The 19,172-nt window shown below is 37.8% G+C and overlaps 2 protein-coding genes across 4 annotated transcripts; both read left to right on the forward strand.

Annotated features, from left to right (window-relative positions):
• Positions 1-3,700: 3,700 nt before the first annotated feature.
• On the forward strand, positions 3,701-9,298 carry LOC116009829 (cyclin-L1-1-like). Its single transcript, XM_031248971.1, has 9 exons — positions 3,701-3,972; positions 5,803-5,986; positions 6,124-6,205; positions 6,323-6,463; positions 6,785-6,954; positions 7,825-8,098; positions 8,368-8,782; positions 8,892-8,927; positions 9,011-9,298. The coding sequence occupies exons 2-9, from the start codon at positions 5,835-5,837 to the stop codon at positions 9,070-9,072; spliced, it is 1,332 nt and encodes a 443-aa protein (XP_031104831.1). The 5' UTR covers positions 3,701-3,972; positions 5,803-5,834; the 3' UTR covers positions 9,073-9,298.
• Positions 9,299-11,469: 2,171 nt separating this feature from the next.
• Positions 11,470-14,093, forward strand: LOC116009830. 3 transcript variants are annotated; one of them, XM_031248972.1, is made up of 3 exons: positions 11,470-11,611; positions 12,381-12,489; positions 12,809-14,093. In XM_031248972.1, exon 3 carries the CDS (start codon positions 12,822-12,824, stop codon positions 13,926-13,928), a length of 1,107 nt encoding a protein of 368 aa, XP_031104832.1. In that variant the 5' UTR covers positions 11,470-11,611; positions 12,381-12,489; positions 12,809-12,821; the 3' UTR covers positions 13,929-14,093. The 3 variants fall into 3 exon arrangements, with proteins under 3 accessions (XP_031104832.1, XP_031104833.1, XP_031104834.1); XM_031248973.1 differs by lacking the exon at positions 11,470-11,611 and adding an exon at positions 11,629-11,719; XM_031248974.1 differs by lacking the exon at positions 11,470-11,611 and adding an exon at positions 11,729-11,903.
• The last annotated feature ends 5,079 nt before the right edge of the window (positions 14,094-19,172 follow it).

Here is a 19,172-nt window from a genome sequence, read left to right on the forward strand (position 1 = left end):
TTCAGGGTCTTGGCCATGGCGAAACGATCGACAAACCTCTGGGCCAGGGTCTTGGCCATGGCGAAACGATCGACAAACCTCTGGGCCAGGTCTCTGGCCATGGCGAAACGATCGACAAACCTCTGGGCCAGGTCTCGGGCCATGGCGAAACGATCGACAAACCTCTGGGCCAGGTCTCGGAAATTCGAGATGGACTCTGGTTACCTCTGGGCCAGGTCTCGGAAATTCGAGATGGACTCTGGTTCTAGGGTGCGGAACCACTCTGCAGCTCTCCCGGTGAGCGTGGAGTAGAACGCCCTGCACATGACGGCCTCGGATACCCCCATCATGAGCATGTTACCATAGTAGAGGTTGACATGCTGTTCGGGGTCCGACCTGCCAGCGTACTCTTTGTCTCCAGGAACGCGCAGGTCTATCGGATATGGCTCACTCATGAGCTTGTGCGTAAAGGGCGTTCGGAGCAGGTTACTAGATCGGCTGGTGGGTCGGTCAGTTCCTTCCTCACGCTTCCATCTGTTGAACTCCGCTCGGACTTGATCGAGCATTCCACGCGAAAGACCAGGCAGACGGGTCGGTTTACGGCGTCTATTGTGACGGGAATCCGAAGAACTTGCTTCGCTTGAATCAGCTTCGGTCGCGGTCGGGACATGTAATGGTCGACGCCCTCTCTCCACCGGCGGGTCGATTCGGTCCAGAACACTGACTCTCGGCGGCTCTTCTTGGGCTGGAGGTGGCTTGGTACTTGAGGTGCCCAAACGCGACAGAGCAGGTCGACGCGCCGATGTCGGTTCTCGTAATCTAGAGGAGATCGGTCGCCTTTCAGACTGCGCCCTCCTAGCGGGCGAGTGGGTGGCTGCAGCCTCGATCGTCGTAGTATCCGGATGAGGGACCGGCGGATGAGTGTGCAGCTGAGTGGGCGGTGCCGGCTGGAACGGGAAAGGAGGGGCGTAAGGCGTCGGATAGAAACGAGGGGAAGTGGTCCACCAATGAGCGGTCGGATCAAGCGGGTATGGTGGGTACTGGTACGGTATCGGTCCGACCGGTATAGGGAATGCTTGGGGAGGGTGAATCATGTTGACAGGATCAGCCGCCGGCGGACTAGTGGTATTGCTCGGGTCGTCTCTAGAGCTAAGGCGGGAACGTAGGTCGGGAGGTACCTCCTGCTCTGGATCCGCAGCGGCAAAATAATCCATATATGGGTACATGCTTGGAGATTGAAGTTAGGTAGAACGGGACTCGGCTTGTTACTTCGCTCCCCACAGACGGCGCCAAAATGATACGGAATAATGCGGAAGAGAATATTCGTATTAATATATGGTAGAGTACAGGAAAGAATACTCTAAGTGTGATCGAGCTCCGTGACAGTGGGTCAGCGGCTCCCGGTCTCTTTAGCGAGCTCCGTGACAGTGGGTCAGCGGCTCCCGGTCTCTTTAGCTGCTGTTCAAGAGGTCCCCGCAAAAAGCCCTTTCTCTCTACATTAAACGTGCCTTTTATAGCGGATATGGCCAGGCCTACTCCGGTCGACGTGCCTTTTATAGCGGATATGGCCAGGCCTACTCCGGTCGGGCTGCATGCAGGACACGTGGCAGACATGCACCGGTCACGCTGGCTGCATGCAGGACACGTGGCAGACATGCACCGGTCACGCTACCGGTCCAATGCGCTTATGATAGGTGGATATGAGACCCCCACTTCGAATCCCACCCGGGTCGCCGCGGCGACCCGGAGTGTATTGTACAAGGCTCGGCAGACCGGGAATAGAATCTAAGGGCCTGGCTGAGTCCTTTTTCAGAGGGAGAGATCGGGATACGGAGACCGGGTTTTAACCCTATCATAGCATTGGACCGGTAGCGTGACCGGTGCATGTCTGCCACGTGTCCTGCATGCAGCCCGACCGGAGTAGGCCTGGCCATATCCGCTATAAAAGGCACGTTTAATGTAGAGAGAAAGGGCTTTTTGCGGGGACCTCTTGAACAGCAGCTAAAGAGACCGGGAGCCGCTGACCCACTGTCACGGAGCTCGGTCACACTTAGAGTATTCTTTCCTGTACTCTACCATATATTAATACGAATATTCTCTTCCGCATTATTCCGTATCAAAATTGAAATGTGAGTAGCTATTTTGAGACAATGTTTTAAATGGTACTCTATATTTACTAACAATTTGAGTCGGATCAAAATGGATTCGAATTCTCTTACGTAAGAAGATGAATTTTGTATATTCCTACACTCAAAATGGTTAATGAACGAAAGAAAAATTAATTTCTAAAGTGTACACAAAGACTTTCCCTATCACCTTAGTCTTTAAGTAATTTGCTAATAGCTAGAAAAGAGCCACATATTTTAATACCATTGAAGCACATAAATATTCATGAGGCAGTAAATTCAAGGAGGGCAAATATTTTTTTTATGGCTCTTCATATATATATATATATATATATATATATATATATATATATATATATATATATATATATATATATTTATTTATTGCATTTATAACTTCCTGGTAGAGTTCTACATTTAGAGCTTTCTATACTACATATAGAAAAGTAATTCATAAATTTTTGAGATATCCCCTTCTCTAAGACCAAAAGCATGTCTTCATCATTGATTATTACATATATGCATAAATAACGCACAAAGGATATCCGTTGGGTTACTTGGGTAGCTAATGTAAGAATTAAAACTGAAATATATAGGATCTAACATCCAGTCATAGTATATGTATGAAGTTGCTTGAATGAGCTGCTTGCTTGTATTTTTGATTTTCCCCTCACTTTTACTCTATACTCTTTAGATGGTGTATGAGACTGAATGTTATGAGCAGTGAGAGGTAGATGCCCTTAAATAGCTGCAGACCACCAATGCAACAACCAAATGATTTCCTACTCTATTATTGTTTGCACCATCTAAAGGTAAAGATTCCTTATCTTCATAGTTGTATAGTGGTTGTGCAATAATAAATTAAACTTATCTTCAATCATAATGTTTTATGCATTATTGCATATCCACATGGTGCTAGGAACTTTACCGAAAAATCTTTCAGCTAATGTTTAATTTGCACTCATAACTCTATAACAATACATAACATTCCTTTGGTAGTTGATGCTCAAGAGAGTTATGTAAGGATGCACTAGTTCAAAGGTAAGAATACAATACATGAAATGGCTTGGTTTTGGTGTGCCAAACTAACAAGTATTTGATCAAAAAAAAAAAAAGAGGAAGTATTCTGTGCACCAACACTTGATGATGACTAAGAGTGAATATAGAAAGAATGACGCATTCTCAAATTTGTGTATCTTGTAAGGTGTTTGAGATTGTTTCTTTATTTAAAAAAAAAACTCTTCATTCTCTCTAGATTCCCTAATTATATCAATCTTTCAAATAACTTGAATTTCTTGAGTTTTCTTTGAATGTATTTGCATTTAATATCTTCCTAGGGGAGCTTTGCATTCATTGCAATGGATTTTGTATTGTGTTGGAAAATCATAGGAGGAATGGTGGAAGAAATTGGCTGAAGAAGCTAAAGGGTGAAGTCTTGTAGGTAATTTATTCAGTTGAAGCTAAGGGTGTAGGGGTATGTATTCTGCTCCATCATGGACCATATAATTACTCACAATGCCTTTTAGTATATCCACAAAACGGCGCCGTTTTTATGGCGATACTTAAAAATATTACTTTTTAGAAAAATTCTTTCACCTGTAAATTCCCAATTCCTAAAATTTCAAAAACCTAGCGATCGATCCACGTAGCACAGCTGCACAGCGGCGAACTTCTGTTTCCGTCGCCCGCCATTCCTCAGGCCACCGTCTATTGTGATTGGCGAACTCCTCAGTCTCACAGTCCACAGACCACCGCCAGGCTACAGGTCCACCGCGAACTGCTGCTGCCGGCCCGTCGACGTACCTCAGACCACTTTACAACCTGCACGGCAGTATTTCAGTCGGCAGTCTACACAAGCCAGAACCAGGTAATTTGTTGTTTTTTATTGAATTATTGATTTCTTTTTGTATATTCGAAATTTGTTATTGTTATTTACTGCTTGATTTTTTATATTAGAAAGTTTATTGTTAGAAATTTGCATCTCTAATTGAAAATTTTGATGTTAGAAAGTATGTCCTTTAGAAAAGAAAAAAAGTGATGTTAGGGGTTGTATTAAATCATGTCTTTTATAGACTTTTATCAATTTAAAAGTTAGGTGGTATTCGATTATGGTATTCAAAAAGTTATTAACTTTCATAAGACTTGAATAAGATTTCTACAGACGTTTTCTTCATTATTATACTTCATTAAAATCATCCCTCATCTTGACAAACTTTTTTTCCCTCTATCTAAACTAGACAAACTTTTCATCAATTTACGTTTCAAACCTTTCGTAAATACTCATATATTTTGCTACGAATAATTATTATTTACTGATGTTCACATCAAATATTTTTGCTGCGAACAACAGCAAGAATATCGCAGCAAAAAATTTTTGCTGCGAACAGCAGCCAGAGCACCACATGGTTAGAACTAACTGTTTTGAACATGTGAGGCTTGAAGTTCTAAGATAATTCTTTGCTATGTTGAGTAACCCTTTATCAGGCTGAAATTCATGGTAATTGTGGATGGATTCTAGTGAGTAGGAAAAGTTTGTACTGTGGAGCCTATGAATAGATAAGTAAATAAGTGTTAAATGTTATTTTTTTTTTGATTAGTTACGAAAAGGAACAAACTTGCTTCACTACACACTGAAAATGTCCTTTGAATAATCACTTTTTGAGGAACAATCTTGGAAAAATAATACTCCGTAACAAACAGCAAAAAAGTTAAGTTTTCATTTATAAAGGGATATTAAAGCATTTATTAGAATGAACCAAGAACATCATATGCTCTTTCTAGGCTGGAAACTAATTGAAAATTAGTGCTGTTCTTGGATATACCTATATAAATTATGGGATTTGGTTTGGACTAGTTGTTTTGAATGCCTGAGTCTTGAAGTTATGAGATAATTACTTGCTACTTCTATTAATCCTCACAGGCTGAAATTCTTGCTAATTGTGTATGGATACTAGCCAAGGCCCAAATGGGAAAAGAATTTTGTATCCTGGAGCCTATGAGTATATAAAGAATTGTACTGCTTCTATGTATTCTTATGTGGGCTAATTACCAAAAAGACACACTTTGCCTCAGTGCCTACTGAACACATCCTTTGAATAGTTACTTTTGAGGCACAAACTTAAGTTAAATTTCTGTCTAGTTTTCATTTAAAACTGGAATGAATGAAGATATGTCATGTGCTCTTTCTAAGTTTGGACAAATGGAAATTTACACAAAATCTAACGTGTTTGTGATAATTGTTACTGTTATCTTGTGTTTGTGCCTCAACTTGTAGCTATTTAGATGTTATGTTATTATTATAGATTTAGTCCAACTTTATTGGTAATTTACTATTTTACTTTTTTATTGATTCATTATATTTGTGTATCAAACTTCAGTTGTAATTGAAGTTCTGTGGAGTGTTAGGGAAATGTTTATTTTATATTTGATAGCACTTCAATGTTCGGTCTTTGCTTTGCTCATCTTGTGCCTTTCTTGGGATAGTAGTGTTTACCCTTTTTGTATGTGTTAGGTTTTACTATGACCACCTTCAAATCCAAATTACTTAATGTTTTATTGCACGTTTCAAATCGTTGTTTGGGTTTGTTTGATACACTAAATTCTCTAAGTTCTTCTTCTTCTTCTTCTTTTTTTTCAACAATAGTTGTAATGTTGTTGAACAAGGGAATTTAAAGCTTGTTTTCTTTCTTGTTTGCAGTTGATAGAGACTTCTTGAACTTCAGAACAACTATGATTTACACAGCAATCGACACTTTTTACCTAACAGATGAACAACTTAAGAACTCCCCTTCTCGGAGAGATGGAATAGATGAAGCCACTGAGACTACCCTTCAAATCTATGGATGTGATCTTATCCAAGAAAGTGGGATTTTGTTGAAACTGTATCCTTTATATTTGTTTATGTTATGCAGTTGTTGATAATGATGCATCTTCAATTAAGTTGTTTCTATTGTAACAGACTATTTTCTTTATGGATCAACACATGGCCTATGTATCTCCTTAATGTGGTTATCTGCAGACCTCAAGCTGTTATGGCCACTGGTCAAGTACTATTCCACCGCTTTTACTGCAAGAAGTCATTTGCTCGTTTTAATGTGAAGGTATATCTCATTTCCCCCCTTGCTCCTCCCGAATATGAAAGCAATCAATTACCTATGCAAGTTTAATAGTTGCACAAGTTGTGATTTTCATTCTGACTTGGCATTTACTATGTACAGAGGGTTGCTGCTAGTTGTGTGTGGCTTGCCTCAAAACTTGAAGAGTGTCCTCGAAAAGCCAGGCAGGTCCTCATTGTTTTCCACAGAATGGAATGTCGGAGGGAGAATTTACCCATAGAACATTTGGATACTTCTTCAAAGGTTAGATTTGATAATCTTTACAAAGTAGGAGTCGGGATATTGGTTTATCATTGTGGATATTGGTTTTTTTTATCATTAATTTTCTTATTTTTCCAGGAAGCGGCCTGGGGGATGAGGCTATGCCCTGTATTTGTTTAGTTGTTCGTCCCTTTTTGTTGTTATAGTTCTTTTCCTCATTTACGAATCCTCTCCAGAAAGAGATTCAAAGTGATAAAAGGAAAAGAAGATGCTTCTTATTTGTATTGCCTTTTGGTTTATGTATTTTCAACTGTAAGTGAGTTGATTTTAGATTTAAAACCTTGTTATTCATTCTCTGGACAGAAATATGTTGATCTGAAGGCAGATTTGATCAGAACGGAAAGGCACCTTCTGAAAGAGATGGGTTTCATCTGCCATGTTGAACACCCCCACAAATTTATATCAAATTATATTGCAACTCTTGGAATGCCTGATGAACTGAGACAGGAAGCATGGAATCTTGCAAATGACAGGTACTCCGTATAATCCAAACAAGCAGCTCTGACATAGTACACATGCTCTTTCTTGAAATAGTACAGCTTGACACTAGCAGAGTAGCAGTACATAGTTTTGTGCATGATTTAGATGCTAATTCTGAATATTTTAGAAGTGATAAAAAGAAGTATTATGTTTAATCACGTTTTTGTGGTATCTGTTTTTCTTACTAGTTTTTGCCACAAGTTCTCTTAGAGCTTCCCCAACATTTACTGTCAATTTTACTTGTGCTTTATTATTATTTTTTAAAAACCTAATACAAAATAATACACAGCCACTGATCTAGCTAATGTGATGGAGTTATCTGATAGTTTTCTCTGTATGTATGCAATGTTTCCTCCACATTTATGCATTTTCAATGTCATTTTCCTCACCTATTACAACGTGAAGTTGTGAACTAGTGAAGTTTCCTGATGTAATGTCTCAAACTAATTCTCTTATACTATATTGAGTTGATCAATTATGTTATTGCTATTATTACTATTAATATTCATTAGTATGATATTGGCTATATGTTTTTACCTATCAAAAACAAAAGGATTGGTTGTGTGTATAATGTAATTATTTATATTTATATTTATATATATACTTATAGATGTAGAGATCCCAACTACATCAGATTTGGGTTTTTAGTTGTAGACAATTTTTAAAGGTGACACAGCACAGTAATTCCAAATTGCAAACTTGTAGCTTCTTTCCAATTACTATTCATAGCCATTTAGCTTGGTTTTGATAATTTCTCCATTTTCTTTTTCCTGTTTTTACTTTTTTTTTTAAATTATTTTTTATTTTTTTATCTGAATATTTCTTTCTTCCATTCTGCTGACATTTCCCCATTTATTGTGCAGTTTGCGCACAACTCTGTGTGTTAGATTTAAGAGTGAAGTTGTGGCTTGTGGAGTTGTGTATGCTGCAGCCCGTAGATTTCATATACCCTTGCCTGAGAATCCTCCATGGTGGAAAGCATTTGATGCAGATAAGGCTGGGATTGACGAAGTTTGCCGAGTTCTGGCTCAACTTTACAATCTTCCAAAGGCACAGTATATGTCTGTATGCAAGGAAAGTGGTTCTTTTTCAACATCAAATAGATTATGGGATTCACCTTCTCAGCCAATCCCGAAGGTCAAAATGCCTCCTCTATTGTAATCTGCTTTAAATTTTCTACTTTGTCATGTGTTCTTTCCCCTAGTAAGCACCAAGGTTTAAACTCATATCATTTCCACAGAGAAAAATTCATGCTCTATTTTTTGTTCTCATTTAAAAGAGGTTAACATATAAAGCTTCACCATGTCAACCCGAGAAATTTTGTTGGTAATTGATGCACAGTTTCTGATACTAAGAATCAATATGATTTATCACAATATTTATATTTCCTCTCTTGTACTTGTCAGGAAGTGGCATCAAATGGCCCTTCTGTAAATGATGACACTGGTACTCCTAAGGGGGCTTCTGCAACAATGAGCCAGGAATCTGGTAAAGATGCAGTAACCAGGGCTCCTCTTGAGAAGGCAAAGGAATCAAAGAGTGATGAAGAGTCTAAAAGCGTGCCTTCTGAAGGAGAGGCAAAGGAAGAACCAGGTTCAAAGTCTATAACTGTGCATAAAGCTGAGGCAGGTGGGGAAAAGGGCAAGGACCAAGACAAGGACAGGGACAGGGATAAGGATAGAGGCAGGGAGAGGAAGAAGGAAAGATCAAAGTCATGGGACCGTGATAGGGGAAGGGAATCTGACAGGGAAAGGGAGCGAGAAGATATTGAAAGGGAAAGGGATAGGGCCAAGGGGAGGGGCTATCATTCAAGAGACAAAGGTAATATTCAAATTGCTTTGTGAATTTTCCCATTATACCATTGTTCCCGGGCTTTGTCATTGTATGTTTAATGTTTAATATGTTTACTAAACTTATCTAAATAATGCAGGGCACCTGGAGAGGTCAAAACGTCACTCTTCTCGAGGTATGGTGAACTACAGATGTATTTTCTTTAGTAACATGCCACCAGAAATCCAGAATCTTCTTGACAATGTTAATTTTATGCAGATCGTGACTATCATAGTTCCTCGTATTCATCAAGGGAGAAGGATCGCCGCAGACATCACTAGCGTACAATCTTTGATCTTGAAGATGAGTTTGTGTATTTTTGGCATTTCAGTTGGCTGGTAGACTGGTAGTTATGGTATGAAAAGAGTTTACAGTTGTGGTGCTTAGGTGTTATCTGCTATACTTGTTTGTATAATTGTATTACACCGGATTATTTATCTGTATAATGAGAAAACCACTACTTTTAGCAAGTATATTCATAGAGGATCAAACTTAATTTTTGTTGAATCTCTTTTAGAGCCTGAACCATTTTGGTATACTGTCCAATTTTAGAATTTAGACAGCATTGTTAATGAGATAGCTAAACACCAACCAGATCGTAGGCTTAAATGAGAAATAAAAATAGCAATATGCATAAACGTCAACTCATGCAGGTATTAATTGAGGTGCAATTTATATCGTGGGACCTTGACATCTTTTTATATTAAGTTTTTAACGTCAATCAATTTATAATTTATTATATATATATTTTCATTCACTATGTAGTATGTTAATAATATTCATTTTATATAATTATAAAAATAAAATTTAATGTATTTTTCATTCACTTTATAAGAAGTTTATAATGTTTTTTCTATAATTCATAAAAACAAGGTTTAATGTACATAAACATTATACTAAAATAATTGTTTTATGTACCTATAGATTTATTTTTAAAAAATTAAAAATAAATATGAATGTCAATTAAAAATTTTAATTAGAGCTTATTAATGATATTTTTTACACATTAATTTTATTTGTACTAAAGGAGAAAGATACAAATACATTTAAGTTGAATTTTTTTAAGCAAATAAAATAGGTGCTCACATGCACCCAAGGTTCGCGATATAACAATTGTGAGGAATCCCAAAGATAAAAGGAAGTAAATAAAGAGTAAATCTTTTGTAAGACATTTTTTATGTGAAAAATATAATACTTTTTAGTTGAAATACGTATACAAACTAGACCATCATATATTTTGGACATTTACTCTTATGGGTCCTAGTACCATATCTAACCATACTACTTAACTACTTGATATTAAATGACGTCGTTTGAAATCATGGTCCACGATATAAATTGCGGTAACCTACTGTCTAGAGATATCAATCTAGCCATCTTATTTTTTCTAGTCAAGTTAAAAAAGTTTTGGTCTTAATCCTAAATCCTCAGACCTATTATGCGGGCTCAATTAAAACTTTTGACATTTTCAAATCAATATTTTAAACTTTAAATTCTAATAATAAACACATTATATATCAATAAATATAAACTTTATAGATCATTCAATCAATATAAGCTTCCATTTCTAAATTCAAACTAAACATAATTAATATATTTACATTATAATATTATTATTATAATAACTTAATTTTTTCATTATTTATGTTTCATATATTTTGTAATAAATTTATTAAAATTTTTTAATAAATTTAATAAAAGCTACTAAAGATGAGTTTACATGTAGATTTTCTATATATTTTGTTCAACCTTAATTTTTTAGGCAAACCCATATCATTAAACTTGTCAATTTTCAACTAATTTTTTATGGGCTAAAATTTCTTAACTTTAATCTTAAAACTTTTTTTTTTTTAAGATAATCTTAAAACTTTTTAAACTTAAACCAATTCGTCAAGTTTGGACTCAATTTTAGACTAAGATTGACATCCTAACTTCTTCCGGTTGCTATGCTATAGACCCGGGTCTACCTTGCAAGGTGTACTCATGTCCATGTTCAAAATTTTAAAACTCTATGTTCACAATTTTTAAACTCTATATTCATAATTTTTGAATTCTATATTCACAATTTCAGAACTCTATGTTCACAATTTCGGAACTCTATGTTCACAATTTCAAAACTCTATATTTTATAGTATAACACAAATTTTAAATTAATATAACAAAATTGTAAATATAGAGTTCAAAAATTGTGAATGAGTAATGGAATTTTGTATATTGAGATCTAAAATTATAAAATATAAAGTTCTAAAATTGTGAATATATAATTTTAAATTTTGCAAACTTTTGCTTGCTCATCATTAAAATGTCCAATAAAATGAGAAAGAGCACATATGTAAGCTGCTCCGTCATGCAGCGTATAATTATTCAGAATGGCGTTTTGCAGGTTGGGAGGAGGGAATTAGGGGGAAAAGAATTGTAATTTAGTGGAATCATAATTCGATAAATATTGCAGTGTTTGGTATGCAGGAATAGGAGTACAGAGAGTTGAAAAGGAATAGATGATACAATGACTGAAATGCTCTTATGTAATAATAATAATAATTGAAGGGTAAAATAATCTTCATCCAAGCTTTGTTTCTCCCCAAAGACCAAATTATAATTTCCATGAGGGTGTAAAAATTCTAATTCAACAAGGGAAGGAAATTACAATTCGAATTACAATTCTCGTACCAAACATAGTAATTTATTAATTCAATGAATTCTAATTGTAACTCCCTTTATTACTGTAAGCCAAACAGCCCAAGTAAACCAGCACGCGTAGCAAGTATCAACCGGTGGGCGTTTCACACGACTTTTCTCTCTCAGTCTTCTCCGGATAAGGTACGCATACGGGTGGATCTTAGTGGATCCGAGTTTAATTAAGCTTTACATGTCTCTTCAATTCATTAATTTCCTTGAACTGTCGGATATAAACTTTGGATATCGGATGTAATTTCAATTTCTTCTGCGTGTTAATGATTTTTTTTTTGGTCTGATAGTTTGGATTTCAGTTTTGATACATCGATGTTTAAATATTTCTTCTTTTCGTTTTCGATCTGATCTTAAAGCCGCTATTTTATTCTTCTTCTTCCCCACCCCCCAGTGGAATAAAACTGCTTCGTATATGTAACTGGTAGATTTGTGTTTATTTGACGCAGTTTTTTCCCTGATTGGTTCAGTTATTTGGGTTTAATTGTTTGTGAGGTTGTGAAATTGAAGGTCTAAAACTGCTTTTTAATCCGGACTGAACGGATATTCCGATTTTCTGCTCTTTTTGGTTTTCTTTTGTGTGTGTTCTAGGAGAGGGGGCTGCTGTGGATTTAGATTGATATATAGGTTATTTTCTGAGTTTTTTACTTTCTTTCCAGCATGTCAACCCTAATTTATGTGTGAACCTTCAAAATTTTGTTCTGTGGCATGGTTTATGCCTTTATGGCATGTATGTTAGTGAGTCTATACAGATCATTACTTTATGTTGTGTAACTAATAAATTTGATTACTTTATTGGCAATTCCCAATCTATTTATTGTTTTCTCAAATTTCTTTCATGTGAATTTGGATAATTTTTGCTTATGAAAATACTGATGCAAAATTTTCCCTTTCTTTCTAGGCCTGAGAATCCAAGATTAGCTCAGGAGATTTGTTTGTGTGTGTAGCGCCTTTCAGTTATCAACCAATTTTCATGTGTGATCTCGACCTCCAGATTCCCTCCACCTTTGGTACAGTCTTCTTTACTGCCATATCCATTTGCTATATCCATTTGCTGTTGACTCTTTGTGTTTCAGGTTGAGAAAGTAGTTATGAACAGATATTACATTGTAACAGAGTCAGTAATACTAAAAAAAAAAAAAAAAAAAAAAACTTAAACTGTATTTGGTGAAAAATATATATGGAGTATTAATTGTTCATGTAATTTTAGAATGGACAGTATAGAGTTTGGTGGTATCAAGTTGAGTAAAAGAGTAATAAGAATACTATTTTATGTTATTTATATAATTACGTATTTATATCCTTAATATAAGCATTTGATTCCAACAGGAAATCCCAAAGGATGTCGAAAACAACATCGGCTATCGTTGTTCTCTTCTCCGTCGTATTTCTCGTGAGTGTAGTCGCCGGACGGGTACCCCACGTCATCAACTTCCGATCGGAGAACCTTTTCCCGGAGTCCTTCGTGTGGGACCCAAGGTCCCAGCACTTCATCGTTGGCTCTCTACGCTATCCAAAGCTCGTCTCCGTCTCTGACGCCGGCGTCTCCGAAACCCTAATCTCCGACGAATCTCTTCCGGCGAACTCGAAGATCTTGGGCATCGCTCTAGACCGGAGCCACTACCGCGTCCTCGCCGTCGTCCACTGCCCGCCTTCCGCTTCTGAGCCGGAACCCTTCAACGCCCTCGCGGCTTATGACCTAATCTCCCTTCGCCGCCTCTTCCTAACCCCGCTCATCGACGACGAAGAAGATGATTGGAACCCTATCGAATCCGTCGCAAATGACGTCACAACGGATTTCTCCGGCAACGCTTATGTCACCAACTCGGGGAGAAATCTCATTTGGAAAGTCAATTTCGACGGCAAGGCCTCCGTGCTGTCCAGATCGAAGGCGTTCAAATCGTATCCGGTGGACGCCACCGCCGACTACCACAAATGCGGCCTAAACGGCGTCGTTTACAACTCCAAGGGCTATCTACTCGCCGTCCAATCCAACACCGGGAAGCTCTTCAAAGTCGACGTTGAAAACGGCGGCGCCAGGACCGTTCTCCTCAACAAGGACTTAACGGCGGCGGACGGGATCGCCGTCAGGGGCGACGGCGTCGTGGTGGCGGTTAGCCGCCGGAAACTATATTTCCTAAAAAGCCCCGATAGTTGGATGGAAGGGGTGGTGTTTGACGAAACTGCCCTCGAAGAAGACCGGCACGCTTCTGCAGTGACGGTGGGGAATTTGGACAGGGTGTACGTGTTATATGGACATATCCACGAGGGCATTATGGTAAATGCGGAGAGGGATGAGTTTGGAATAATGGAAATAGAGTCGGAAAATGAAAAAAGAGAAGACAATGTTTGGATCTTTGTTCTTATTGGTTTGGGTTTAGCTTATTTAATGTTTTGGAGATTCCAAATGCGCCATCTTGTGGATAGCATGAACAAGAAAAGACTTTGATTTTGATTTTTTTTTTTGGATTTTGTAATATGTATTAGAAAAGGTTTTGATTGCTCAGTTATTAGCTTATAGGGTTAGTAGTTGATAGCATTAGCTGATGTGTATAAAAGTGTTTGGTAAATTAACTGTTATCTTATAGTTGATAACTTGATATTGATTGTTTAATTAAGTCAAAAAGTTAATAGTGATCAAATAAGTTAAAATTGACTGATAAGTTAACTATGTTACTAAACATGACTAATTATGTAAATTCAACTAAGATATTAGGATTCAATATCATAAAATCTTATAAAGATTTCAACTAATCTAGAGTTTAGAGTTAAATGTTAAAGAATTTCACTTGAATTTTGATTCGTCAAAAAACTTTACGGTCACTCGGCCAAAAACTTTACCGTCACCTAAGTTTCTACTAATTGAGGGAATAAAACTTCATCTATGTTCTACTAATGCATAGTTTAGAGTTCAATGTCTCGTCAGGATTTCGAGTAATCGAAGTTGAATATCAGGAAACTTCACTTGAATTTTGATTAATTAAGAGTTCAGAGTTGAATGTCATAAAACTTCACCTAATTAAACTACTAATTGGTGGAATGAAACGTCATTTATATCTTAGGGGTGGGGGAGTAAACACACTCACAATATGTTAAGATACAAATGTTTATAGTCCAAGAAATAGAGGCATACAGGAAAGCAGCATTATTCATCTGCAGAACTCTTTCCCCCTTCTTCCTAACTCTCATCACTATTAGAGGTAGTAGAATAAGTCCTGTTAGTTAAAAGTCAATTTCCTATTTCATAGCCTATTGTATAGGTTGCCTATATTATTCTCTCCATATATAGTTTATCGATTATTCAATTCCAAAATAAACTCCTCAATTTGGTATCAGATTAGCGATAGGATTTCTTTCTCTCTCTCTCACCTACGATGGCTGCGCAAGACTCCGAACGTATCGTTTCCGCAGCCGTTACTCCGGCGCCGGCCAACACCCATCAGAATCATCTCACCTCGGCTCACCACTTCGTGTCGCTCAAACTAACGACACACAACTACCTGTTCTGGCGCACTCAATTGGTGCCGTTCCTCAAAGGCCAGAACTTGCTTGGCTATGTCGACGGGAGCACTCCGTGTCCACCGGCTACGCTCCCTCCCTCCTCTGCTCCCACCACTGTTGCGTCATCGGAGGCCACCTCCGCCGCTGCTATCAACCCGGCGCACGCAGTTTGGATTCAACAAGATCAGAGTATCTTGTCCATGTTGGTGTCCTCACTCTCGGAAGAGGTAATGTACCTCGCGGTTGGCCGATCCACCGCGCGGGAGGTGTGGAGTTCCATTGAGGCCGCACTGAGCTCCTCCACCCGTGCTCGCTGCCTCAACCTTTTAGCCCAATTCCAGTCGCTGCGGCAGGGAGACTCCACGCCGGCGGAATATCTCGGACGGGCGCAACTTCTAGTTGAGGATTTGGCTCTTGCCGGCCGGCCGGTTTCCCTCGACGAACAGAACCTCTACGTCTTCAGGGGGCTCCGGTCGGAATTCAGAGCAATGGCGGCTTCGTTGGTTGTCTCAGGTAACCCCGTGTCAATCCCTCAACTATCTGACTGCTTGCAAACACAACAGTTCATTTATGGCGATGAGTTCGCTGCCGGTGACGCTCCTCTGCCGTCTGGGAATCCGACGGCGATGGTAGCGAACAGAGGTTGGCAACACACTGGTGATGGAGGATCCGGTGGCCGACAGCATCGTGGTGGTGGCCGCGGACAGCACTGGCAGGCGAGAGGCCGAGGAGGCCAAGGGCGTGGTGGTCGCGGAGGATCACCGCGTTGTCAGATATGCCGCTCACACGGCCACACTGCCGTGTTTTGTTACCGCAGGTATTCGGATCAGCCACCGGCACAAGCTCATGTTGCGGTCGCTGGGGAAGTTGGCGTACAGCAGGAGGGCGCTGCTTGGATTCAAGACACGGGAGCATCCTCCCATGCTACTCCTGATCCAGCGATGATAACGCATGCCGAGGGATATTCCGGAACTGACGTGCTCCGAGTCGGTGATGGCACAGGTTTGGGTATTTCTAGTATTGGTTATTGGGGTCTCCTGAAGCGTGTCCTCCGGTATGTTAAGGGCACTCTAGACTACGGGCTCCGAATCGCACCATCACCTTCGACGGATATTCATGCTTTTTCCGACTCCGACTGGGCTGGGTGTCCGACAGATCGCAAGTCCACTAGTGGGTATGCAGTATTTATTGGGCCTAACTTGATCTCTTGGGTTTCCCGCAAGCAACGCACCGTTGCTCGTTCCTCAACAGAGGCTGAGTACAAGGGCTTAGCTGATGTCTCGGCTGAGGTCACATGGGTCGTGTCATTACTACAGGAATTGGGGCTACACTCCGGCCAACCGGCCATACTCTGGTGTGACAATCTCGGCGCAACATACATGTGCGCTAATCGGTATTTCATGCCCGCACCAAACATGTGGAGATTGACTACCACTTCGTCAGGGACAAGGTTGCCTCTGGGGACTTCCAGGTTAACTTCGTGTCGACTAAAGATCAACTTGCTGACATCTTCACCAAGCCTCTACCCTCTCCACGTTTCGCTGCTCTCCGGTCCAAGCTCAATGTTGTTCCTCTCCAACCATGCGCTTGAGGGGGTGTATTAGAGGTAGTAGAATAAGTCCTGTTAGTTAAAAGTCAATTTCCTATTTCATAGCCTATTGTATAGGTTGCCTATATTATTCTCTCCATATATAGTTTATCTATTATTCAATTCCAAAATAAACTCCTCAATTATCACTCCTACACAAATACATAAATAAAGAAGTGGACAATTTATCATCAACCTTAAGTCAGTAAAGATTCCTGGAAGATTATGTCATCCATGAATTACAATAATGCATAACAAAGATGGCAAATATTAAGCTTCATGACAGAAAAAACTGAGGATTGGCCATTCTCAGTTTTCGCCAACTGCTTCAGTCTCAGCTTTCACTTCACCTTCGGTATTTGGCTCCGACAGAAATCCAGAATCTTCTTGACAATGTTAATTTTATGCAGATCGTGACTATCATAGTTCCTCGTATTCATCTAGGGAGAAGGATCGCCGCAGACATCACTAATGTACAATCTTTGAACTTGAAGATGAGCTTGTAGTTTTGGCATTTCAGTTGGCTGGTAGTTATGGTATGAAAAGAGTTTACAGTTGTGGTGCTTTGGTGTTATCTGCTATACTTGTTTGTATAACTGTATTACACTGGATTATTTATCTGTATAATGAGAAAAGCACTACTTTTAGCAAGTATATTCATAGAGGATCATACTTTTTTGTTGAATCTCTTTTAAGCCTTAACCATTTTGGTATACTGTCCAATTTTAGAGCCTGAATCTGTTAATGAGATAGCTAAACATGGTGGGTCTAGAAACAGCAAATGTGTATCCCATTTTGGTATTGCCTGTCTCCAACCATATATTAGGACCAGATATTAGGCTTAAATTTTTTTAGAATCAGTATTGCCTCCGACCCACCACCTCCTATATAAAGAGAAGGGTTTGATGCCACTTGACCACAAGGTTCTTGGCAGATCTTAAGCTTAAATGAGAAATAAAAATAGCAATGCATAAACGTCAACTCATTCAGGTATTAATTGAGATGCAATTTATATCGTGGGACCTTTACGTCGTTTTATATTAAATTTTTAACATCAATCAATGAATTATGTTTAATAATATTTACCATATACTATGTTTATAATATTTATTTTATATGTTAATATACATAAATCTTATTAATATACATAAGTATATCAAATATATATATATATATATAAGGTTTAATGTACATAAACATTACACTAAAGTAATGATTTTATGGACCTATAAATTTATTTAAAAAAAATAAAAACATATATGAATGTCATTTAAAAGACCTCAATTAGAGCTTATTAATGATATATTTTTTACACATTAATTTTATTTGTACAAAAAGAAACAGAAAAAAATAAATTTTATTTGAAATTTTTTCAAGCAGATAAAATAGGTGCTCACATGCACATTTCACATGCACCCAAGGTCCGTGATATAACAATTGTGAGGAATTACAAGATAAAGAGTAAATTTTGTGTTATACAATTTTCACGTGAAATATATAATACTTTTTAGTTGAAATGCGTACACGGCAAGTTATTATGTGGACCCCACCATACACAATTTACTTGTCAAATGTTCACAATTTACCTTTATAAATTCACAATTTGTATACTACGAACGCATAATGTTAACATATATATAATTGATTTGTATCCACAAGTTCCTTTCAAATACTGCAGTCATACAATATTAACATATTAGGATTTGATGACCTTGTATTGTATTCACAATAATTCTTATACTGTTGTTATGTGTTTTGACTTAGAAACATAATTTATATGTAAAAGTTCACAATTCTAATACTAAAAATACACATTAATTGGCATAGAAATAACTAGAGTCCACCTTGCAAGGTGGACCTTGGTCCATGGCATAACAAATGTGCGTATACGGACTGGGTAGCCATATGTTTTGGGACTTTACTCTTATGGTAATATAAAATGACGTCGTTTGAAACCATAGTCCACAATATAAATTGCGGTAACCTATTGCCTAGGGATATCAATCTGGCTAGCCTATTTAGTTTCAGACTAGCCTTGTCGGTTTGTTGGGCTTATCAATTTTTTTTTTCTAGCTGAGTTAAAAAAAATTGGCCCTAACCCTAAAACCTCATACCTATAAGGTGAACTCATTTAAAACTTTTGACATTTTCAATACTAATAATCTAGCACATTATATCAATAAATATAAATTTACACACCATTCAATCAAATATAAATTTCCATTTCTAAATTTAAACTAAAAATAATTAATATATTTACACTATAACATAATAATTATAATAAATTTATTTTTCATAAAAATATATAATTTTGTAATAAATTTATTAAACTTTATTTACAAATTTAATAAAAACTACCAATGATGAGCTTACATGTAAATTTTCTATATATTGTTCAACCTTAACTTTAATCCTAAATTTTTTCAAAATTATTTAACCGATTCGTCAATTATAGACTAATATTGACATCCTAACTCCTTACTTGCTTATCATTAAAATTGTCCCCAAAAAAAATCATTAAAATGTCCAATAAAAATGAAAAAGAGCACGTATGTAAGCTGCTCCATCATGCAGCGTATAATTACTCAGAATGGCGTTTTACAG

Source organism: Ipomoea triloba, chromosome 2 (assembly GCF_003576645.1).
Source record: "Ipomoea triloba cultivar NCNSP0323 chromosome 2, ASM357664v1".
Classification (NCBI taxonomy): domain Eukaryota; kingdom Viridiplantae; phylum Streptophyta; class Magnoliopsida; order Solanales; family Convolvulaceae; genus Ipomoea; species Ipomoea triloba.

Bases quoted from the DNA above. Each gene is read 5' to 3' on its own strand.
- LOC116009829 (XM_031248971.1), top strand. From the start codon at position 5,835: ATGATTTACACAGCAATCGACACTTTTTACCTAACAGATGAACAACTT. The intron at 6,206-6,322 runs GTATATCTCATT...TACTATGTACAG, and splicing joins TTGCTCGTTTTAATGTGAAG to AGGGTTGCTGCTAGTTGTGT. The intron at 8,783-8,891 runs GTAATATTCAAA...TAAATAATGCAG, and splicing joins CTATCATTCAAGAGACAAAG to GGCACCTGGAGAGGTCAAAA.
- LOC116009830 (XM_031248972.1), top strand. From the start codon at position 12,822: ATGTCGAAAACAACATCGGCTATCGTTGTTCTCTTCTCCGTCGTATTT.